Source organism: Leopardus geoffroyi, chromosome C3 (assembly GCF_018350155.1).
Source record: "Leopardus geoffroyi isolate Oge1 chromosome C3, O.geoffroyi_Oge1_pat1.0, whole genome shotgun sequence".
In the NCBI taxonomy this organism is placed as follows: Eukaryota; Metazoa; Chordata; class Mammalia; order Carnivora; family Felidae; genus Leopardus; species Leopardus geoffroyi.
Genome location: NC_059338.1, coordinates 102,029,043 through 102,052,114, shown reverse-complemented (window position 1 = coordinate 102,052,114; position 23,072 = coordinate 102,029,043). Strand labels below are relative to the sequence as shown.

General features: G+C 33.4%; 1 protein-coding gene across 15 annotated transcripts in view; it reads left to right on the top strand.

Annotated features, from left to right (window-relative positions):
- The window catches only part of OXR1 (oxidation resistance 1), a 456,115-nt gene that overhangs the window by 395,216 nt on the left and 37,827 nt on the right, over positions 1-23,072 (top strand). For all 15 annotated transcript variants that reach the window (XM_045453914.1, XM_045453909.1, XM_045453915.1 and 12 more), the window contains 5 exons: positions 3,221-3,303; positions 7,972-8,079; positions 8,986-9,099; positions 14,931-15,083; positions 20,174-20,358. In XM_045453914.1, coding sequence (XP_045309870.1) covers positions 3,221-3,303; positions 7,972-8,079; positions 8,986-9,099; positions 14,931-15,083; positions 20,174-20,358 — 643 coding nt within the window. The remainder of the gene's footprint in view (positions 1-3,220; positions 3,304-7,971; positions 8,080-8,985; positions 9,100-14,930; positions 15,084-20,173; positions 20,359-23,072) is intronic.

Sequence of the window (23,072 nt, the reverse complement as noted above, 5' to 3'; positions counted from 1 at the left end):
GAGAGAGAGAGAGACCATGTGCGAGTGGGGGTTGGGGGGGTGGTGCTGACAGAGAGAGAGGGAAACATAGAATACCGAAGCAGGCTCCAGGCTCTGAGCTGTCAGGATAGAGCCTGATGTGAGGTTCGAACTCAAACTGTGAGATCATGACCTGAGCTGAAGTCAGATGCTTAACTGACTGAGCTACCCAGGTGCCTCTATGTATATATTTCTAAAGTGTAAAAACTTCTGTGAGGAAGAAGACCAGGACCTCTTCTTTCCATACTCCCTCTCTGGATTCTTTTATGCTGGCAACTGTCTTTAAAAAGTATATTATGAATTTACCTGACAAGAGATTGGGCTAGGTAACAACTATGATCATTTACAAGTCTCAGTTGTTCTTATTATGTGACTGTGTTTTTGTATTGTTAGAAGAGAATGATCAGTTTGTTTCATTGTGCTCTGGTACTTATATTTATGAGTAAATGTTTTAATATTGGTTATTAAAATTTAGAACTGTTTGTAATAAAAATTATTAAAAATATGTAATTTAAATTATTAAAGTGGATACTTTCAATTTGTTTTAAAGTTTATAGAAAGCTGGTACATTGGTTTTCTTGTTCTAAACTGCTCTCCATGGTGAACGCTTGAAAATGAGAGCAATTGTAAACTTCATTGTGATTAAACATTTAATGAACTCTTGGGATATTATAAAATACAAATTGAAAAACTTCTGTTAGGCGAAGTAAATGTAGATTAATGGTTATTCCTAAAATCGATTAAGGATGGATATATATTATTAGTTAAAAGTAATCTGTAATTGTACTTTGCATTGCTTAAGAAGTTTAAATGGCAAAATGAAGATAATGTTTTTGGCTCCCTCTACTGTTTATTAAAGAGCAGAAATTACTATTTAAAACTTAAAATAGTTTTACATTTAAGATAGATTAATATTTTATTATAAGAAAAATGAAATTTAAATATGTTATTCAGCAGAGAAAAATAGAATAAGCAAAAATAATACACTTTTTTCATAAGCATTATATCATTTTGCACTCATTTTTTTTTAATTGGATGTTTTATTTATTTTGAGAGGGAAAGTGAGCACGAGCAGAGCAGGGGCAGAGAGAGGGAGAGAATCCCAAGCAGGCTTCACACTATCAGCACAGAGCCCCATGTGGGGCTCCATCTCATGACCACAAGACCATGACCTGAGCCAAGACCTAAGAGTCGGACGCTTAACCGATTGAGCCACCCAGAAGCCTCTCATTTTACATTCCTGCCGTAAATATACAAGAATGCTGCTTTTTCTACAACGTGTGGTCAGGCTTCTGAATTTTAACCAGTCTAATAGGTGAGAAATGATATCTCAGTGTAGGTTAAATTTACATTTCTCTAGTTATGAGTTAGATTGAAAATAATTTTGTATGTTTATTTTAAAAAAAATTTTTTTAATGTTTATTTTTGAGAGACAGATAGAGCACAAGCAGGGGAGGGGCAGAGAGAGAGAGGGAGACACAGAATCTGAAGCAGGCTCCAGGCTCCGAGCGGTCAGCACAGAGCCAGACGCAGGGCTTGAACTCACAAACTGTATGTATGTATAATATGCATATATATATGTATATATAAAATTCATTCCCTCCTAGGGGTGTAATATATAAGCCATAACTCTTTGTCTGTTTTTCTTTATGGGAAATTAATGACTTTTTGAGAATTGGGGTAGTTCAAGGTACAGTTTAAGTTGTAGTTCATTCACACTGGAGGTTTGCTGTGTCAGGCCCTTTGTTAGGCACTGAGGAGGCATTGTGGAACAAAAGCTCAGTATTTTGTAGGTTACCATTTAGTAGAAGGGATTAAAAAGAGATTGAAATTTAAAACTGTGCCAGGTGCTATGGAAGAGACATGCATATGCTATGGGATTAATAAAAGACACTTGGGTTAGCCTAGGTGATCAGAAAGGTTTTAGGAGAGCTTTTTCAGGCATTGTGAAACTGCGCTTTTTTGGGATTCAGACTTACCGTTTTTATTATTAATGCTTTATTAGAACCATTTGCCCAACTGAGCTACTTAAGTACCTATAAACAAACTCTAGTATGGTCAGAATTCAACTAAGATTGGATAGAGGGAAAACAAATAGACACTTTCTAGATTGTTTGGGTTTGGGTAGAACTAATTTTCTTTGAAAACTATCATTTTAATCTTGTAGAATGTTGATGGTGAATATTGTAGCATTTTGCCATTCACTATCTTTTTCAGTTTTGAGTTTTTTGTTCTTTAGAGATTGATTTTAATCATTTTAAATTACTTAGGTAAGAGTGGTATTTTATCATTTCAATGTAATGGTTGTTACATGAACTATAGATGAGAAGGTTAGCACTAATGCAAAATTTAAACTGAAACAGATACCGTAATCTTGGTAATAATGACATGTTCAAGTGAAGTGTCTTGATAAGCAAAGTGAAAAATACTACTTTATCGAATGAAATGCACAAAGTTTGTTTATATATGAAAGGGTATCTTAATTTATAGTCTGTAGACAAGGAATTTAGTAATTTAATTCAATAGAGAAGACTCCATCTTTAACTATGGTTGTAAAAGTAGAGCTGTTTTCTCCTGGGAGGATTAATGTTACATTTTTCAGACTTGGTTTGGTAATAATAATAATATATCCTCAAATATAGTTTATTGTAATTAGATGGTTGAAAGAAATCCATAATTTAGTTTTCAATAAAATTTGATAATCCTTTCTGCTAACAGTTGGTTATGTTTTGAATTGACTTCCAGTTATTATAGTGTCTCATACTGGTCGGCTCCTAAAGCAAGCAAGGAGGAATACATTTTCTTTTTTGACAGTTGGTTGCATTTTAGAGCAGAGAATCCCAGGGAGCAAGCTGTATTAGTAGTTAGTCTAATAGATAACTGCCCACTGAGCTCTAGTTAGCAGTCCTTGACATTACTCTGAAAGGAAAATGAATTTATTTATTTATTTTTAATGTTTATTTATTTTTGAGAGAGAGAGACAAGAGTGTGAGCAAGGGAGGTGCAGAGAGAGAAGGAGACACAGAATCTGAATGAAGCAGGTTCCAGGCTCTGAGCTGTCAGCACAGAGCCCAGTGCAGGGCTCGAACTAATGGACTGCGAGATCATGACCTGAGCTGAAGTTGGACGCTCAACTGACTGAGCCACCCAGGCGCCCCTGGAAAATGAATTTAATAGGAATTTTACCTCATTTTTTTTTCAGACACTGGCCAAAAGAAGACCTTAGACAAGAAAGATGGGAGACGAATGTCTTTTCAGAAACCTAAAGGAACTATTGAGTATACTGTAAGTTACTTTTTTAAAAAAGCTGATTTGTCTTTGTAAGAGTGTTACCTAAGACATTCTTTGTTTATACTGTAATAAATAAGATAAAAGTTGTTAAATTGCCTTATTTCAAAAATCGTGTTTTAATAACTTTTATTAATAATAATGTTTAAGATCTTAATTGTATTTTAGGGGTTTTTTTTCCTTAAAGAGAAATTTTATTAAGTGTGATGAAAGACAGTTATTCCAGCAAATTTAATTTAGTGTTGATGGTAATTTACAGGGAATCAAAGGTCCTGTGTTCTAATAATTTTTATTAGATTAGGCCTTTAGGAAAATATTTACTCTTTGAGAAATGTGATCTTCATTATATTCCCAACAGTGTTAATGATAATGAAAAGGGCAGATAGAATACTTAAAAGATAAGTTGGTATTTATCTTCCAGAATAACCTCTCACGTGATGATTATTTGCACTGATTTATAGCTAAGTTTCTTTAGCTTTGAAATGGAACTTGTTTCTGTGTTCTTAAAATGACCTTCAAAATCTCCCTGCAGTCAGCTTTTTACATTTCTGGTTACCAAGGAAAACTGAAGTGAGAAATCAACTTTAGTCTGTGGTGTAATGCTCATTGGCTTGTGTATAAATGTTGTTTATTTAGCTAATGTTAATAATGTTATAAGCCAATTATTTTAGCTGACCTTAATTTTGTGTTACTGTTTGTGTTTTTCTAATATGTTATAACTGTATTAAGAAAGTAGAAATTTTAAACAATTTCTGTATTTGCATCATCATGAAACCTTCCAGTCTTGGTTCGAATCTTAATATTTTCCATGAATCCTTAAAACTGGAGAAATTATCAAAAACTTAGAGTTACACTTTATTTCTATATATTGCATAATTGATGATTTGAGACTTTAAGTATTTTTAAAAAGTTGAGAACCAGGTATTTAGGGTAGAAGTACTTTTACCATTGAAAGAATCTCTTCTTAAAGCATATTATAAACTTCAGTGTGCTTGTACCTTCTCTGCATGATTGAGAAATGGAGAAAATAAGTTCAAATAGTAAAATAATGGGTTATGTAATTTGATGTATTTGTTAGTGTTTATTCAGGCATAAGATTATAGGCATGAGACATACGATGTTATCTATACATGTAATTGTGTGATTGTGAAGAATTGTGAAAGTTTAGTTTGTTTTTAATTTTAGGAGTTTACCATTCTTTTCTTGTAATTCAATAAAACTTGTGTTATCTGTAGCAAAGTTAAATTTAACTTAAGAACCATTATTTTGTGGGGGGAGGTTAATTGAAACTTGAAATTATATTTTGTCTTAACATTATATGTGACCTTTTGGAAATAATCAAGTATTAACCAGAAAAGTTATAAAACATCCTTTTGCAGGTCTTTGTTTAGACTTTTTCCCCTTGTTTTTTAAGTTCTTTGTTTATTCCCTATGCCATATCCTAGAAGAAAGAAATGTATTTCTAAAACTAAGATTTTATTATCTTATATTCTATTCTTGTTATAGTTTTATAAAATTTTCATATAGCATCTTTATATAAAATATATGACATGATTTTTATATTTAGGAAAATATATTTCTCCCTATATTTCTCTTAAAATAAAACTTTTAATATGTACTCTCAAAATTTGTTCTGAAATATTTATGATATAGCTTAAATACATTTTAAACCACCTAAATGTATTATATATTAATCATTGCATCGTAGCTTTAAAATTAAAATCATGCATATGTATATGTGTGTATATATTTGCATATACACACGTACATACTGTTTTTCATTGTGAAATCACTTTAAGTAGGAATCCAAAGTAGACCGTGAAAATGCTATACATTATCATTTTATTCCTAGTTAAATTAATATTTGTATACCTTTATCATGAAAGAGCCTTTTCCAAGGTCACTAATAATTTTCTAATTATCAAACTCTGGCCTTTTCTTTGTTGCTTTTTGCCCATTGTTCCTTCTGATTTTATTTTCCTCCTTTTTTTTTTTTTTTAATTTTTTTTAGCATTTATTTATTTTTGAGACAGAGACAGAGCATGAACAGGGGAGGGGCAGAGAGAGAGGGAGACACAGAATCTGAAACAGGCTTGAACTCACGGACTGCAAGATCATGACCTTGAACGACGCGGGGCTTGAACTCACGGACTGCAAGATCATGACCTGAGCTGAAGTCAGACGCCCAGCCGACTGAGCCACCCAGGCGCCCCTATTTTCCTCCGTTTTAAGTTATTTTCAGTGAGGATCTGGGAATGGATAATTAGACAATGTCTGAAAGTCTTCACTGCACCCTCATTCCTGGGAGTTCACCAGTCTGTTAATTATCAGGCTGAGAGTTCTTTTCTCACACAACACTTTCCATATTGTAATCCAGTGTCCTATGTCCCTCTGTTGCCTTTTTATTCATTTTTAGGCAGTCGTCTTGTTTTAAGATTGTTTCTGGAGTTTCCTTTTTTTCATTACAGTTCTGCAGTGCCACTGTGATAAGTCTAGATTCAGACATATTTTTACTTCAGTGTGTGTCTTCAGTCTAAGGAGTATGCCATTCATAATTCTGAAAGATGGTCACCCATCTTTTTTTTTTTTATTATTATATCTCCCTTTTTTTTTTTTCTCTGTGCTTGAAACTAATTGCACTACATTTTGTTTTCATCGTGCTTCATTGCCCTGGTATTCTTGCTGTTATTTTGACTGTACCTTCCATCTCTTACTGGCTGTTTCTGCTCTTCTTGATTCCAAATGTAAGTGGTCCCATGTTTCTTTTCACTTTTCCACTTACAGATTCCATTACCTGGAGATCTTAAGGAATTTAAAACTGTGTGGAGTGAGAACCCAAATTTTTTCTATTCCTGCCTTTCTACATGCATGTATTTCCCACCGTCACTTTATACTTACCGCACTGTAGGAAACCTCTCACCAATTTCTCCATCCTTGCCCAATGCTCCATTTTCTTGTTTCCATTTCCCTTCAGTTTGTTATTCGTCCAGGTTGGAATTTTGGGATTCAACATCAATTGCTTATTACCATTCGCTCCCCTGACCTGCTACTGCTGCTACCACCACCACCACCATTGCAACCTCATTCAATCCATGAGCGCTTTCGTGAGTCTTAGTTGGAAACCTTATAAACCTTAATCTCCTCCTTTACATTTATTACTTTCACCTCATTTACTGCAGCGTTAAATTGGTTTTTCTTCTCTTATCTCATTAGTCCTAGACCTGTTGCTACTCAGGCCATGTAGCTTCTTCGCTTTATAATTATTGATGATTTTTATTACGTCCATCATCCCATCTAAAAGGATCATTGTATGGATAAAATGTGATTATATGAAAGTACTTTGTAAACTTACAGATGTTACTGCAAAATATAATTTGTTTACAGAGACCTGCCTATATCATCTCAATAGGTTAAGTGATAGGTCATCTCATTACATAGATGAGAACGTTTGCACAGAAGGAAGCAGAACTAGTTTATTATCCAATGTATTTGTCACAGATTTGGTTTTATATAACCATTAAAGAAAAAAATACGTGCTATTTTTTTTACATTATATACCTAGCTACTTTTCCTAACTTTCAAAGTTTTCTACAGCCTAATTCTAAATGCTCTTTCAATCTCATCCTTTTTTAGAATTAACTCTAGTAACTCTCCTTCCTAAAATCTTAAACTCAATAGTGTACTCTGGGTGGTTTAGGGGGAAGAAATAGTATCTCACAAAAGTGTTTTGTACTTTTCTGTCTCCTAACCTTGTCAGTCCTGTTCTCTTCGCTTTGAGTGTTCTTTCCTTCTCTCTACTTCTCAAATTCCTATTCCTTCTTCAAAATCTAGCTTTTAAATCTTTTTAATAAAGTCTTCCTTGGACAATTTGTAGCAAATGTGTTGCACTATCTATACTCGGAACTTCTGTTATATTTGTTTCATTTAAATTGCTCTTCATCTTTCTTGCAACCTTTTTTGTCTTTCTTATTTTTCAACTATGTTGTAAATCCCTTGTGCACTAATACCACTTAGTTACGCTTAATTTTATCCTATAGAGCTCTTATAATGCCTTATGTATAGAGGACTCCAAAGGCATATACTGACTGATCAAATGACTTTTTCTTTCAGGATAATTGGCAAAATCCCATGACTTAAGATTTCTGTAAATACAAGCATTGAAATATACTAATGATTTAGAAGTAGATTGCTAAATTTTGGTTCAAATATTATCTAATTTGCATATTTAAATGGCAGAATATAAACATAAAGGTATAATATTTTCAGTTTAATACAAACATTCTTGGCTAAAATAAAATTTGTATGTTTCTAGGTTCCATATGTGTTAGAAACTATTTAAAGGAATAGTACATTTTTAAAGCCTTTGTGAAATAAAAATCATTTGTGTTTTGTAAATTATAGTGTGTATTTTGAAATTACTTGCAGTAGAGGCCCACATATAATTATGATATACTATGATAAAGCATACACACTGTATCGTAATAGGTTGAGACCATCTGCTAACAAAACACAAAATTTCTCAAGTTATCCTATATCTAAAGATGGAAAATACCACTTGTTAATCAAATGTGAGTTTGGTCCACAGACATATTAATGGTATTAAACATCAGGTTGTAGCTTTTCTGTTTTAACAGATTCAAATAATTTATTTTTTCTTTTAAACAGGTTGAATCAAGGGATTCTTTGAATAGTATAGCCCTGAAATTTGATACAACGCCCAACGAACTTGTTCAATTAAATAAGTTATTCTCCCGAGCAGTTGTTACTGGACAGGTATCTTTTTTTTAATGATTGGTACTTAGAAGCATTAAGTAGTAAGACAGAAATTATCCATTGAAGTATAGTTAATAATATGGAAATTTTAGGAATAATTTTATGCATGTTTTGAACAAATCATATTGGCTCTAGAAGAAAAAATTGTCATTTGTATGCATATTAATTTTTTTAATACAGATTGAAAATAATTGTGAATTATCTTACTAAAATACTCAAAGCAATAGCATGTACATGATAAAAACTCAAAAATTTTTAAAGGTAAGTTATCCCATCTTCGACTTCTAGTTTCCTTTTCTAGAAGCAACCACATTTACAGTTTGTATACTCTTCCAGAAGCCTTTCTGTCTCTTTTTTTCTTTTTGTCTTAATTTAACTTTGATTCTTAGAAAATATTTAAGTGTGGCTTCACCTCAGACTTTTTCATGTGTAGGTAGTGTTGCACTATATTGACATATTAACAAGATACAGTAACTTTACACCGTTTCAGCTCTTTTGTTGTTATAAACATTGATGTAGAGAACACTGTTGTACATCTCGCTCTTTTTTATATATGCAGGAGTTTCTGTAAAGTCCTAGAAGTAAAATTGATGAGTTAAATGATACATGCATTTTAAATTTTGTTAGCTGTTACCAAATTGTCCTATAAGAGGAACACGCATAGTATATGATAATTAATTGTTTCCCTACCCTGTCTTTGACACTGTTTATTATCAAACTTGTCTAAATAGAATATAAATGTCTTTTTTTGTGTTGTTAGAATTATTGTAATAAATATTCTTTAAATCTGAATGTTTTTATTTTCTGTTTATTGGTGAAGGTCGTTAATGGTACTTGCCTATAGAACACCATTCAATTGTTAATATTTCAGTTTGAGTGAATCTTCATTTGAATATTTTCTTGCAGGTTTTATATGTTCCTGATCCTGAATATGTCTCCAGTGTTGAGAGCTCTCCATCTCTAAGTCCCATAAGTCCTCTGTCACCAACATCTTCCGAGGCTGAATTTGATAAGGCCGCTGTAAGTGTCCGTACTTTTCAAAGATAACTATGAAGAAATCTCACTGTGTGTGTGTGTGTGTGTGTGTGTGTGTGTGTGTGTGTGTGTGTATATATATCTTCATTGTTTTTTATTCTACTTTGACTATGGTTAAAACTAAAGTTTACCTTTTTATTCTGTTACATAACAGTTGTTTTTTTGTTTTGTTTTGTTTTTTGTTACATAACACGTTTTAAAGGGAACGTTCTTATTAAACCAAACAGCTTAAATTATCTCACTGTTTTTATTGGTAGTAGTCCAAAGATATTCATCAACTCTCTCTTATAAATGCCATATAATAATTTAAAGAAGGAGTTTTACCTGACATACATGACAATTTCATGATAGGAAGTCCATGCCCAATTAATTTTTATTTCAGTTTTCTGTCACTGTTTTTATTTACCTAGAACACTTCAGTTTATTTTTGACACACTGCCTTTTAAAAAATAATTTATCAGGGCAGCTGTGTGGTTCCGTCAGTTAAGCATCTGACTCTTGATTTCTCACGGTTCGTGAGATTGAGCCCCACATCCAAAGCAGGCTCTGTGAGCACAGAGCCTACTCAGGATTCTCTCTCTCACTCTCTCTTTGTCTCTCACCGACACATGTGCACTCTCTAAAAAATAAACAGTTTTAAATAATTTATCATCTTGGGGTGCCTAGGTGGCTCAGTCGGTTGGGCGTCCCAACTTCAGCTCAGGTCATGAACTCGCATCGTGAGTGGCTCTGTGCTGACAGCTCAGACCTGGAGCCTGCTTCAGATTCTGTGTCTCCCACTCTCTCTCTCTCTGCCCCTCCCCTAATCATGCTGTGTCTCTCTCTGTGTCTCAAAAATGAATAAATGTTAAAAAAAATTTAAATAATTTGTCATTTAATCATTCTTCTAAGTATTCTTAGCAATTAATAGTGGATTGATTTACCTAGCCTTTTCAAGGAATGTTCTATATAAGTTACATTTTACAAATGAATTTTAAAGGACCAAATGGTATTTAATAATTTTGATTAAAATCTCTCTGAAAGGAATTATATTTTTGTGCCTTTTTTTGTAAATTCATACTAATCACGACTTCCCATTTTCATGATGGCTTAAAGATTATGGTTATGTATAAAAGACTATTCGTATATTAAATGCCTAAATTCCTGTGGGAGATTTTTTGGTGTTGCCTTGCCTGCTTTAGGAGACATCCTTTTTTTCTCTGCCCAGTTTGCACTCACAGTTTAAGATACCAAATGACCTATGAGTAAGAAAATACAAATTATTAATGTTAATTTGCCTACAAATTATTAGACATTGGTTTCTAACCTCTGTTGTTAAACTAGTTGCACTTCTTTCTTGGAATACCTTGCCCAGGGACTGTGTGTGTGTGTGTGTGTGTGAGAGAGAGAGAGAAGTGGGGTCATTTTCAAATATGTATTTGTTGGATATCTTATTTATATAAATATGACAGCACTGTACTTTAGAATGCAGTCACATGAAAGGAATATATTCTATTTTTCACTGTTGATGAATGTGGAAGTCAGGTTCTAATGAGTAGGTATTGCTGTACTAAATGATCTAAGAATATGTTTTTGAACATAGCCATGCTATTTTCCCATAAGACTTACAAAGAGCTGTACTCACAAGGAGTGCAGCAACAAAGGAGATGTAGCGTTAGGTTAATTTACCTTCTTTTTCAAAGCCTAAAGCGAAATTGTGGAAACAACTGTAGCATCGTGCCTGACGAAAAGTCTATGGGGTCCTTTTCTGTCCCTCATCCTTAACCTGAATCTTCCTACCAACTGACTTTCTTGAAAGGCACAAGATCAGAAAGAAGAGAATGCTGAAACTCAAGGGAGCAACAAGGCCAGGCCTTCTCCTGTGTGAAATGCTCTCTTCCTCACTTTTGCCATGCTAGTGAAATAGAGGGAGAGAATAAAAAGGCATATGAATGACCTTTTAATCTGTAGTGACTCAACTGCTGTCAAAGATGCCCAGAAAGTATCCTCTAATATAACTGGTCATAATGAATAAGTTCTTTCTCTCTAGGATGGATCCCGGAAGGAGTTAAGAAACATTGAGTTCTTGAAGTTTTCCCTATTGATTATAGGCAATAGTTAGAAATAATTATTTTGAACGGCAATTTCATAAACTGTATTTTTTTACCTAGAGATATGTTAATTGCTAGACTCCCAAGATAATATTCCTATGTAACTTTCTATATATTTCAAGTATTTATAGCTCTGTATTATAATCATTGGATTTATGTCTGCCATTCTAAGTCCCTTAGAAGCAAGGATCTTACGTTTTATTAGATACAACTCATTTAGTATTATTGTCACATGTTTTTCCCAGAAATTGTCAGAGTTTATATTTCTAATAATCACCTGTAGCTTTCTGAATGTTCAGCTGCTTAGTGGCTTATGAATGAAGCTAAAATGATAGGTTCCTGGCTTTGTTAGTATAAAGGATCTCAGTGGGTTTTTTAAATAATTATCACATAAAAATATTATCTTTGAGAATTTCCAGGGTCAAACAATTTTCTCACATTTTTTTTTCTTCACATATTGGTGAAGAAACATGGAAAGAGGTGGAACCAATGTTAAGTGTAAATAAAAAATAAATAGCTAAAATTTACCGTGTGTCAGTAAGTATTGTCATTTATTCCCAACCTCAACTTGGCCTGGCTGGTTTTTTTGTTTTTTTGTTTTTTTCTTCTGGACCAATTCTGCATCCTTTTCTATCCTCTTTTGGGCTTTAGACTATATCAGCAGGCTCCCTAGACCTGCTTTTCCTGGTTTTGGTTTTTCGAGAACATTGGCAGAAGATAAGACGAAAGGAGCGAGAAAGGGGCATATTCATTCTCCTAGCTCCCTCCCTACAAGGTCACTTCAGAGTGGCTGCATTCTCCAACCTCTCATCTCATCAGACAACCCTTTCCACAGATCCCTCTGTAGGTATCTGTTTCTCCCCTTAACCTTTTTAGGCCTATGGATGATAAGGAAGCCTCTGTTGTTCATATACGCTGCATAATACTTTTGTAAATAGTTCCATTTTTAAACTCTCTAAATTAACTCAAGTTGATATGCCACCAGCTTCTTCTGGTACCTGACCAATAACAGTGTTTATCTTACATATAAGGAAACTGAGGGAAAGATGTTAAGTAATTTGTGTCTAAGGTCCTTCGGTTAGCTAGTAGCTGAGTTAGGATTCCAAACCAAGTAGTCTGATCCAGAGCTCATATTCTTTATTACCACTTTATAGCTGGAATATCAAAATGTGTAATATTTAATCATATTGTACAAAAAAAGATGACCATAAGTCAACCTTTTCGGTTCACTTGGTCTAGCAATGCTTGGCTTTTTGCACATTTGAATATTTGGGGCAATAATTGAGGCTCAGTAGATAGATGTTTATACTCTGTACTTTTAAGGACCTTTCTATCCCTAGTGGCTAAAACAGAATTGCACAAAGAAACTTCACAAAGCCCTGATGAGCTTCCAACTCACTGCATTAAGAATCAGAATCTGTAAATACCAGTCAAAACCAGCTGCATAGAGATACTGATCATTTAGGTAATGTACATGTATGTAAGTTATTATGAGATCTAATTACAATTCCTCTGAATGTTGCTTTTTTTTTAAAAAAAGAAATGTACTCTTATGTGCTATACTTTGAACATTTACTAAGCCAATCTGTATATTCTTTTTAATAGGATTGCATTGACAAATCGGGATTGCTATAGATACAGAATTTGAGACTTTGAGGGAACCTAACAGATTATATTCAATGAGATGTATCTTCATATAAGGAAAGCATTTGACAGTGTTTCTTGATTATAGTTTTTGTGAATGATATGGTTACATAGTAGGTAATGTTGTCAGCTGGATTTGGCAGTTACTGAACAACCATAAATTTGTTGATAGTTTGTGCCAGCCTGCAAGGGGCTTTCCAATGGCTCTGGAATTGGCTTTTTTCCCCCGGTGCACATGTATCAGTTGTTCAGAAGAATATTTGAAAGGGAAGGTGTGTAGTATTGCAGTTAAGCTTACTAGTTCATGTGTTGACAAGTTGGGTTTACATATTAGCTTCATCTTACTTATTGGGAAAGTTACTGAACTTGGTTAACCATAAGTTTCCTTTAAAATTAAGGTAATAGTATATACCCATATCAATGATTTGAAGATTAAATGGCTCATATAGCCATTAAATGTAACAAATAATCATAACTATCTAATATTATTACTAATATCCCTTTTTCAATGAGTGTAAATTTGATTAGTTTGTATCACAAAATAAAAAGATTGAGAACTTTGTCAATGGATATTAATGACTGAATAGTGTTATGCAGCTGTTAAAATCTAATTCTATTTTAGGTTTTCAAAAATGTAATCATAACATATTAAATATAGTTATTTTGCAGCATTCTGTACTGATCTTCCTTCAAAAAATGTATGTCGAGTATCTGTCCAAATGGTAGAGATTTCACCCCAGCATATTAGGAGAGAGATACGAAATTCAAAAAGGGAATCTAAAATTTTATCCTCATATAGACTTAAGGAGTTAAATCCATTTATTGAAACGGAAAGAGTAATGTTAAAATTTGAGAGTGCTTTTCAAGTATTTCAGAGTCTTTGAGATTGAAGAGGAGGCTATTTTTTCAAAAGGCCAAGTCAAACCTATTGGGTATTAGTTACAAAGTGCCTAATTTTAGCCCAAACTTCTGAAGAACCTTGCTGCTATGAAAACTGTTCTACAAGACACTGTGCGTTAATTCAGGAAGTGTAAAGTGCCTCTGGAGGTATTTAAAACAAAGAATAAAGAACATTTGTCTAGCCTTCCTACATTGTACACAGTGTTGAACTTTGGGAGGAACCATGAGTTCTAAGGAGTCTCTGAACTTGGATATAGACAATTTTAACTGAAATATATTTTTTAAATTAAGACTATAAGTAGCAAACTGTAGGGTAGCACTGTGCATGCCTGTGTCCCCAATACAATTCACAGATATTTTCAAATCACTTTAGTGTTATAGATATTGGAAATATTGTTTATAGCCATCTAGTTCAAAATTGTAATTATCAGCGTCGACACTAGGTTTTATTATTTCATGTTTAATAAGGAAGCATTTATGTATCAATTATGTATACATAACTATTATTTTAAAAATATATATCCAGTCTTAAAAATGTTTTGATAATTGTGTTTCAATATAATTGTTTTTCTTTGTAGTCCTATATTTTAAGCATTGAAAAAAACATTCTGAAAAGAAGGCCCTTAGGTAGGCTTCACTATGAGAATGGTCCGTGGCACTAAAAGAGTTAAGAATCTGTGATCTAATTACTTAATATTACTTTATAATACTAATACCTTGTAGAATGGCATTGATAAACTCTTTGTAGCTTAAGATTTTAAAAGGCTCTTCCAGTGAATGGTTTTGGCTGAGTTCCTATGTATCACAGACAAGCACTCCCATTTTTTCTCTGCTCCAACACCTGAGGGATATATTAAATGGTCTCAGGAACAACTGAATGTGTGCATGCGTGTGTGTGTGTGTGGTATGAAGGTACAAGAGATGTAGTTTTCCTACATTTTCCAGATGATTCATAAATATATAACCCATTAAGAAATCATTGAAAATGTAAGTTTAAGCTGTGAGAAACCTTTACTGAATGTGAAAACAGTGCTGTTCTTTCCTGTATATTTTTTTTAAATGAGAATATTTTGAGCTAACCTTCAAAATGTGATGAGAATTAGGGAAAGCTATTCATTTGGCTTTAATAATGTGCTAATTTGTATTTAGTTCTCTGAAGTGCCTTTATTTATTTTTTTAAAGAATCCTGATGTAGTCCACCCAAAAGAAGCAACTCCCTTATCTACTCTTACTGGTATTCGACCTGCACGAGTTGTATCTTCAACTTCTGAGGAGGAAGAAGCATTTACTGAGAAATTTCTTAAAATTAATTGCAAATATATTACCAGTGGCAAGGTAAGAATTTTTAATCATGCTTTATTACTGAAATATCACGATTTGACATTTACATTTTAAATTATTGACATCAACTGCTTGAATATTTTAAAAAGATACTGGTGGAAATACTTTGTATGGACTTTGCTTATAACTAACTTAGAATCTAGTGGTCTTTTGCAGTTGTTAAAGGCAATGGGATATAAATTTACTGTAGTAAATTACCCCTAATTTGCTATTGATAGAATATTTCAAAAAGCTGATATAAAATGACCATTTCTGGGCACTGTTTGGAGTTATAACTCTTGCAAACTTGGTATAGCACACAAAAAGAAGATAACTACTGTTTATTCAACACTTACTGTATGCCAGAAAGTATATGAGATGTTTTAGTTATTTCCTCAACTCAAAATAATCCTATGAAATAGGTGGTTCTATTCATTCTTCACAGGAAAAAAACAAACAAACAAACTTTCAGGAAAGGTTAAAGTCCAAGGTAAGGTTTCTCTGTCATGGCCTGAATTCAAACCCAGTGTGAATGTTTCATCTGCCACACCTTGCTGCTTTTGTATGCAAAGAACTTCTAGTGTGCAGAGGGAGTATAGTAAAATAACAGAATTGGAGAATAAACTCCAGATATTACTTAGAAAGTAACTATAGTATGTTATTAGCTTTAGAAGCCACACATGGTTTTCTTTTTCTCTCAGAACTTTAAAGATGTTTCTTTCAGACCTCCTGTTTTCTGTCTTGCACTATTTCTGAAGAGAACTCTAACACAATTTTTATATTTGGTGTTGTGTACAACATAGATAATTTTCTTTGGTTGCATTTAAAATAGTCTCTTCAAGGGCGCCTGGGTGGCTCAGTCTGTTAAGCATCCGACTTTGGTTCGGGTCATGATCTCACTGTTGGTGAGTTCAAGCCCCGCCTCAGGCTCTGTGCTGACAGATTGGAGCTCAGAGCCTAGAGCCTGCTTCAGATTCTGTGTCTCCCTCTCTCTCTGCCCTCCCCCACTCGCACTCTGTCTCTCTCTCAAAAATAAATAAACATTAAAAAATCTTTTAAATAAAATAGTCTCTTCATCACTGATTTTGAGCAATTGGTTTATGGTGTGCCTTGGCGTATTTTTCTATTTGTTTTGCTGAGGATTCATTCAGCTTCTTGAATCTGTGCATTTATAGTTTCCATCAGATTTGGAAAATATGGGACCATATTCAATTTTTTTTTCTCCATCCGCTCCTCTTCTTTGGGAATTCCAATTATGCATATTTTAGGCTGTTTGATGTTATGTCTCATAGCTCACTGATACTCTGTTCTTTTTCCTTTTTCTCTATTTTTTTGAACAGTTTTAATTGCTATACCTTTAAGTTCACTTAATGTTTTTTCTGCCATGTCTAGTTTGCTTTTAATTCTTTTGAGCATATTTTTCATCTCTGTAAGTTCAAACTGGCTCTCCTATCTTCCTTCTCCATAACTACCATGCACAATCTACCTTATTTATTCTTGAATATATGGAATATAGTTATAATAGTTATTTTAATGTCTTTCTGTGAATTGTTTTCTCTCTCACTTCTGGATTTGTTTCTGTTAATTGACTTTTCTCATTGTGATGAGTCACTTTTTTCTTTTTGTTTACATGCCTAGTAATTTTTAACTGGATATCAGATATAAATTTTATCTTCTTGGGTGCCAGATATTTTTATATTTCTCTACCTATTTTTGTGCTGTTTTCGGTGACTCAGTTGTCTTTTGGAAACAGCTTGATCATATCATGATTTGTTTTAAGTTTGTTGGGCAGAACCAAAGCAACTATAGCTAGTTTTACCCTTTACTGAGACAATTCCCTTCTGAGTTTTCTGGGGCCCTGTAAATTACATGTTTTTTTGCTGTGGTTATTAAGAACACAAACTGTACCTTTCTCTGTTGTCTCTGTGAATTGTTTCCTCTGCTTCTTTTGAATGTTGCTTCTTTTCTCATCCTGGGATAGTTGCCATATACATAGGTAGCATTCAGTGCTCAGCTAGAAACTTGAAAGAAGACCTTCTGTGGACCTTCAAAGCATTCTCAATGGGAAGGGCTCATCTCTCCTTTCTCTGCCTCTGGCCTGGAAACTCTCCAGTCAGTATGCTGCGGCATTTGTAGAGTTCATCCTTATTTGTTTTCCCTTATTCACATGGCACTCCCCAGCATTCTAGTAGCTGCACATAGTCCTTTCATGTAGTGTGTGTGTGTGTGTGTGTGTGTGTGTGTGTGTGTGTGTGTGTGTGGTTTTAGTAGTTTTAGGCAGAATTAGTTCTTGACTAGAAGCAGAATTTCAGCTGTAAGTATTTGAATAACATTTTTATTCAAGTATCAAAGCAAAGATAAAGTCATTGTCAGAGTTAGGAACAACCTGCAGCCTGGTGTTCTTGGAACCTAATCACTTGCTGGAGGCTGGCTCTTCCTATAGGTTTACTGTAGTAAAGGTTATTTATGTAAAAATTGTGGAAATTTATCAACAATAATTATAATAGTTAAATTAGAGTGGACTTAAGACTGAAAAAAAAGATGGGTACAAGCGTTTAGTCTGCTGGGATGGTTTCCCACATCATAGTTTTTTATCTTCTAGTATATACAGAAATATTATAGTGTAAGTGGTAACTTTTACAGACAGACTTTATTTTCTCCATGGAAGATTAGTCTGGTAATTGCACATAAAGGATTGACAGTTGTTAATACTAAAGAGAAATCTGTGATTAAAATTTCTGAAGGTCATGTGGATTAAGAAGATATTTTAATTTGAAACCTCTGACTGTAACATGTTCTTGCTCCTGATAATATATCCAGATTTATGAAACAGTATTAAAAAGAATGAAGGGGGAATGCTTAACTATGAGTTTATGATTTCAAACTTGATCTTGGGTTAGATGAATTTCAGTAAGATTTCAAACTTGGTCTTGGGTTAGATGAGTTTGAATATAATTTCAAACTTGGTCTTGGGTTAGATGAATTTGAGCAGTTACTTTCTCAAAAGGTTTTTGTGAATTTTATGTTGAAGTAGTGTTTCTCATGGCCAACTCTTGATTTGGGGGAGTAACATCTGACACAATACTCAGAGTCCCACCTAGAGTCCGAGGAAGAGAAGCTTGAAGAATATGTTAGCACATCCTTCAATAGCAGCAAATAAGGGTGAATTCCTGGGAATTCACATTACCAGGTTGATCAGTCTAGTGTTAAGAGGCAGGGCTTTAAGCCTCTTCTAATCCAAGAAGTAGAAGCATAGTTTTTGAGAGGCTTTACACATGATTTCTGTAGTTATACTACTAAGAGTAGCAGTATTCTAGAATTAATAGGTATACTGAATTAAAGCATAATCAAAGTGAAAGATAGTGTGTAATGTTATGCCAGTGAACCTGATATTATGCCATTATTTAAAACTAATGCTTACTTGAAATTTATGAAATCAAGGATGACCTGATGTTTTTCCAAAAACTTGGTGTTTGCTTTCCTTAATTCTAACTGATCTTGATTTTACTTCTCAAATAACAAGTTTATACAGGGCAAGATAGAGTAAGGAAGATAGAAGATCGGAAATCTTTAAGATTTTTACATTGTATATACTCTTTATTATCTATTGCGTAGGTTATCTGTGGCAATGTAAATTACAACATACTTTACCATTACTCTTTGACTTCTGTTGGCGTATGATCCAGGAATATAGACTGATATATATGAATCTATTTAAAATACCGTTCAAAATATGATTAGGCCATGGATTATATAAAGTTACTCCCTACTTAGGTGGTCCCTGGTCTGAACTAAAACAAATGCTGTTTAGAGTTTTAGATCGATTCTTTTTTTGCCACCAAAACCCACCAAAATGCCTGCAAACACATAGGCTTCTTTCCAATATTGCATGTAGCTACTACAAATAATAAGTATGTTTTATTATCTTGAACCATCCGCAATGACTTTTTTCCACTTACAGTTGGTTGACCATTTTAGGTAGAGTTTTCTGCTTTTAGTCTTTTACTTGATCATTTTTAATGGTAGTGTCTGTCATAACTTAAGTTTTATGTTTTTAAAGTTAAGCCAGGTAAAAGGTAAAAAGGTAAGCCAGAGCTGAATATGGACTTTGAAGGATGATATGATACCAATCAAGCGGGATTTGAGTTTTTCTTCTCCTTAATAGCTTCAGAAGAAAAGATAAGACAACTTTGAAGTAACTACTTAGTTTATTTTTAGAATTCTGTCTGGCTTTACACTTTTATACTTACGGAATATGGTAATAGATAGGAGTTAAAATGGGATTAAGGAATATTTAGCACATTTGGAGTGACTGTAGTTTATACTCGAATGTGGAAGGATTTTAGTAAAAAGCACAGACTGCCTGGATTTTTAATCTTGATTCCTCTGCTTTTCAGTTAGCCATGTTATTTATTACTTAGGATAAGTTGTCTAGCCTCTCAACAACCTTAATTTTCCCATCAGTATAATCATCTCATAGCTATGATTGTGAAGGTCAAATAGACAATGATTTATATAAAGCGTGATACATACAGAGCTTTCAATAAGTATTAGCTAATATTAGTGGGATCGGCTTCCTATGGATTTTAATTTGCTCATTTTTAAATTGAGAGGTTGGACTCTTCGTATTTATATTGCTATTTATTAAATGTATTTGAAATTTCATAGTTTTTCGTGATTAAATTAAAATGATTACTATGCCTATTCTTACAGATGAAGAAACTGAAACTTTGCATGCCCAAGTCAAATAGCTAGGCAGTAACAGAGGCAAGTTGAAACAGAGACTTTTTTAAAGAATATTTTAAAGAGATTATGCTATTTTTCCCTTGTATTGTATTGAATCATCAACACATAATTTATTAAACCTGCATTGTGTATATGAAACTATATTTGGTACCTCTAGTGAGGGAACAACACAGGAAGCAGAATGTAAATTAGTGTAAAACGTATAAAATGTTTTCATGAGAGTGTCATAGTGCTTGAATGTACTACTTTTATATATAACAGAAGGCCTAACTTCAGAAGAAAATTAGTAAAAACAGCTAGACTACTTTGTGAAAATTTAAGCTTTGAAGATTAAATGTTACTGTCTTTTTTCATCTTAGGGCACAGTCAGTGGTGTGCTGCTGGTTACACCAAATAATATAATGTTTGATCCACATAAAACTGACCCTTTGGTTCAAGAGAATGGCTGTGAGGAATATGGCATCATGTGTCCAATGGAAGAGGTGATGTCAGCTGCAATGTACAAAGAAATTTTGGATAGCAAAATAAAGGAATCTTTACCCATGTAAGATTGGTATTTATTCTCTTTTGTGATTTTATTACATCTAGATAGTTGGCCCTTGTCGAATATCTTTAGTATTTTTTTTTATTATAACTGCTTTTCATTTTGTCAATAATGAAAAAGTATATGTAGTATTGAAAAGATTATTCTTAACACACCTTAAACAATTAGGAATTGTTTTAGGTTTATATTTGTATATTTTGTCAGAGAACTGGATGTTTAAAGTAACCTATAAACTTCATGTAATTTAGTGTTTACCAGCTCTTTTTATAAAGACACAGAATTTTAAATTATTTCTGTGACTAATATAAGGTAATACAAGTGAACTAGTGTAGCTTTCAGATTTTTCTTACAAGAGCCTGAAGAGTCCAGTGTGGGATATGGGGGAGATCACATGAGCATCATTCTTCCTCAGTTAATCTTGAAAGAGTTAACCTTGGAATATACTGGTCAAGGGATTTGTAGGATTCAAATAACATAGGTATAAGACTGCAACTCAGCACAGCCTTTGAAAGTGACGGGCTTGACCACAGGAATGACCAGAGATAAAAAGGAGGAATAAGAAATAAAAGGGGAAGAAGACAGTATACCAAAAAAGGAAGGAGAAGAAGAAAGGAAGAAAATTAACAAAAGAATACCCTCTATTCTTCCATACATACTTTGTCAACCATTTAAAAATGGCTTCACTTTAACTGAGCCAAAGATATATGTTCCTTTATTAGCCCACAGGGATGTGGATCATTGTTCTAAAATTAACTCGTGTGGTACAGAACTGCTTAGCTAGGAAAGGAGCAAATTATTTTTGTTTCTGAGGCAGAGTGCATGAGTTGTTAGGATACCTGTGGTAGAATAAAATCCCTTATTCAAGAAGTGTCCATTATACTTTCCATACAATAGATAGTATTTTGGCTTGGTAAACTCCTCTGTAGAGGTGCAGATAATTCCTAGAATATCCTCTACTTTAGTTATTTTTGTAGATCATCATCCAAAGTCACTTTGAGCAAGTAAGTATTGTTGAAGTGAGTGGAGGGATGAGACAAAGATAAAGGAGTAAAGGATTCGGTTAAAAGAAAAACAAGACTATATATGAATGCGTATATTGTCAGTCACGGTTGAGATTTTTATTATGATTCTTTGGGATTCTCTTATGCTGAATGATCTGTAAGTATTCCACCAGGATGATGTAGAGCTCCTCTTTTTTGCAGATCGCTATTTTATAATTTAGAATGTCACCTGGAAAGACCATACATTTGGTCCAAACATTTAAAAAATTCCTCCAAAAAGAAGTGTCTTTTCAGTTCTTGCCTTATAAATTAATTAAGAACATTATTTGGCAGCAAATCAGATAAATAAAACAAGTAGTTTTGCAGAGTAATGTCATGTGTAGCAAAACTGACTTATAAGATTTGATTGATTTTCTTCCATCTTCTGCTTGGGAAGTTGATTTCAAAGGTATTGTTCTGGAACCGTGTTAAGCAGGAGCAGCATCATTGACAGAAATAAATATTTAGTCTTTTAGCATATTAACTGTGAAGGTTTTACAGCCTTTATTCAAACATAGATTCTCTTACATTTATTAATTTTGTCTCTTACCTAAGGGTCTTAGTAAGCATCCGACTTCACCTCAGGTCATGATCTCACAGTTTGTGGGTTCGAGCCCCGCATCGGACTCTGTGCTGACAGCTCAGAGCCTGGAGCCTGTTTCAAATTCTGTGTCTTGTTCTCTCTCTCTGCCCCTCCCCTGTTCATGCTCTGCCTCTGTCTTAAAAAATAAATAAACATTAAAAAAATTTTTTTTTAAAGTAAATGTTCATATACAGTTTCTCAAAATTTTGCCTTTTGCCAAGTTCCAAGACCCTATATATGCAATTTGAATGGATCACCAGTAGGTGACACTATTACATTTTTAATAGCACAAATCACGTGCTTTTTCTCCTAAGGTGAATCAGATATAAGGGAGGGAGAGAGATAAATGAATTGTAATTCAACTAACACCTTTTTAAAAAATACATTTTACCATTCTAGTTATAAAAATTGTACATACTTCTATGAAATTTGAAAAATATCAAAAAAGAATAAAAGTATTATCCAGTTTCACCATCCAGAGACAGCCAGTTATTTTTGTTTCAGCTTTCATTCCTGGTTTTTTTTTTCTATTCTTAAACAAATGTTCGTGGTTTCTCCACTCAGAACTACTATAATTTCCATTTGTCACAAACTGCTTTTAACCATCATTTTAAATTTCTGACTTTTATTTCATGCTTTATATAGATGTTTATACTACCTCCTTCTAGAACTTAAACTATCTAACTTTGAACATTAGTGCTCATATCTACAAATGCCATTAAATATGGAAGTCTTAATAGAATATAAACCATTCACATGTATCTGAACCTTTAGATAAACAAGTTTTCTCTGAATTAAGAGTGGTTTCTGGTAGCCTGACGAATTCCAGTAAGTACTGCCTCAGTTCTATTCCAGTTGGTCTTCAGCTTTGCATTTGAGCCTAATATTTTAGTGCAATCTCTGTTCAAATAGATTACAAATATCTATGTAAATAAATAAGCACTGAGTGTTCATGTATTCATATGGGTAGTATCAATGTATTTTTTTCTTTATCAAGACATGTAAAATTTTAATCAAAATTTTATCTAAGCTAATTTTCCATATTCCATTAATGAATAATTTTTAGTGTAGAATTATAGCTTCACCCAAAA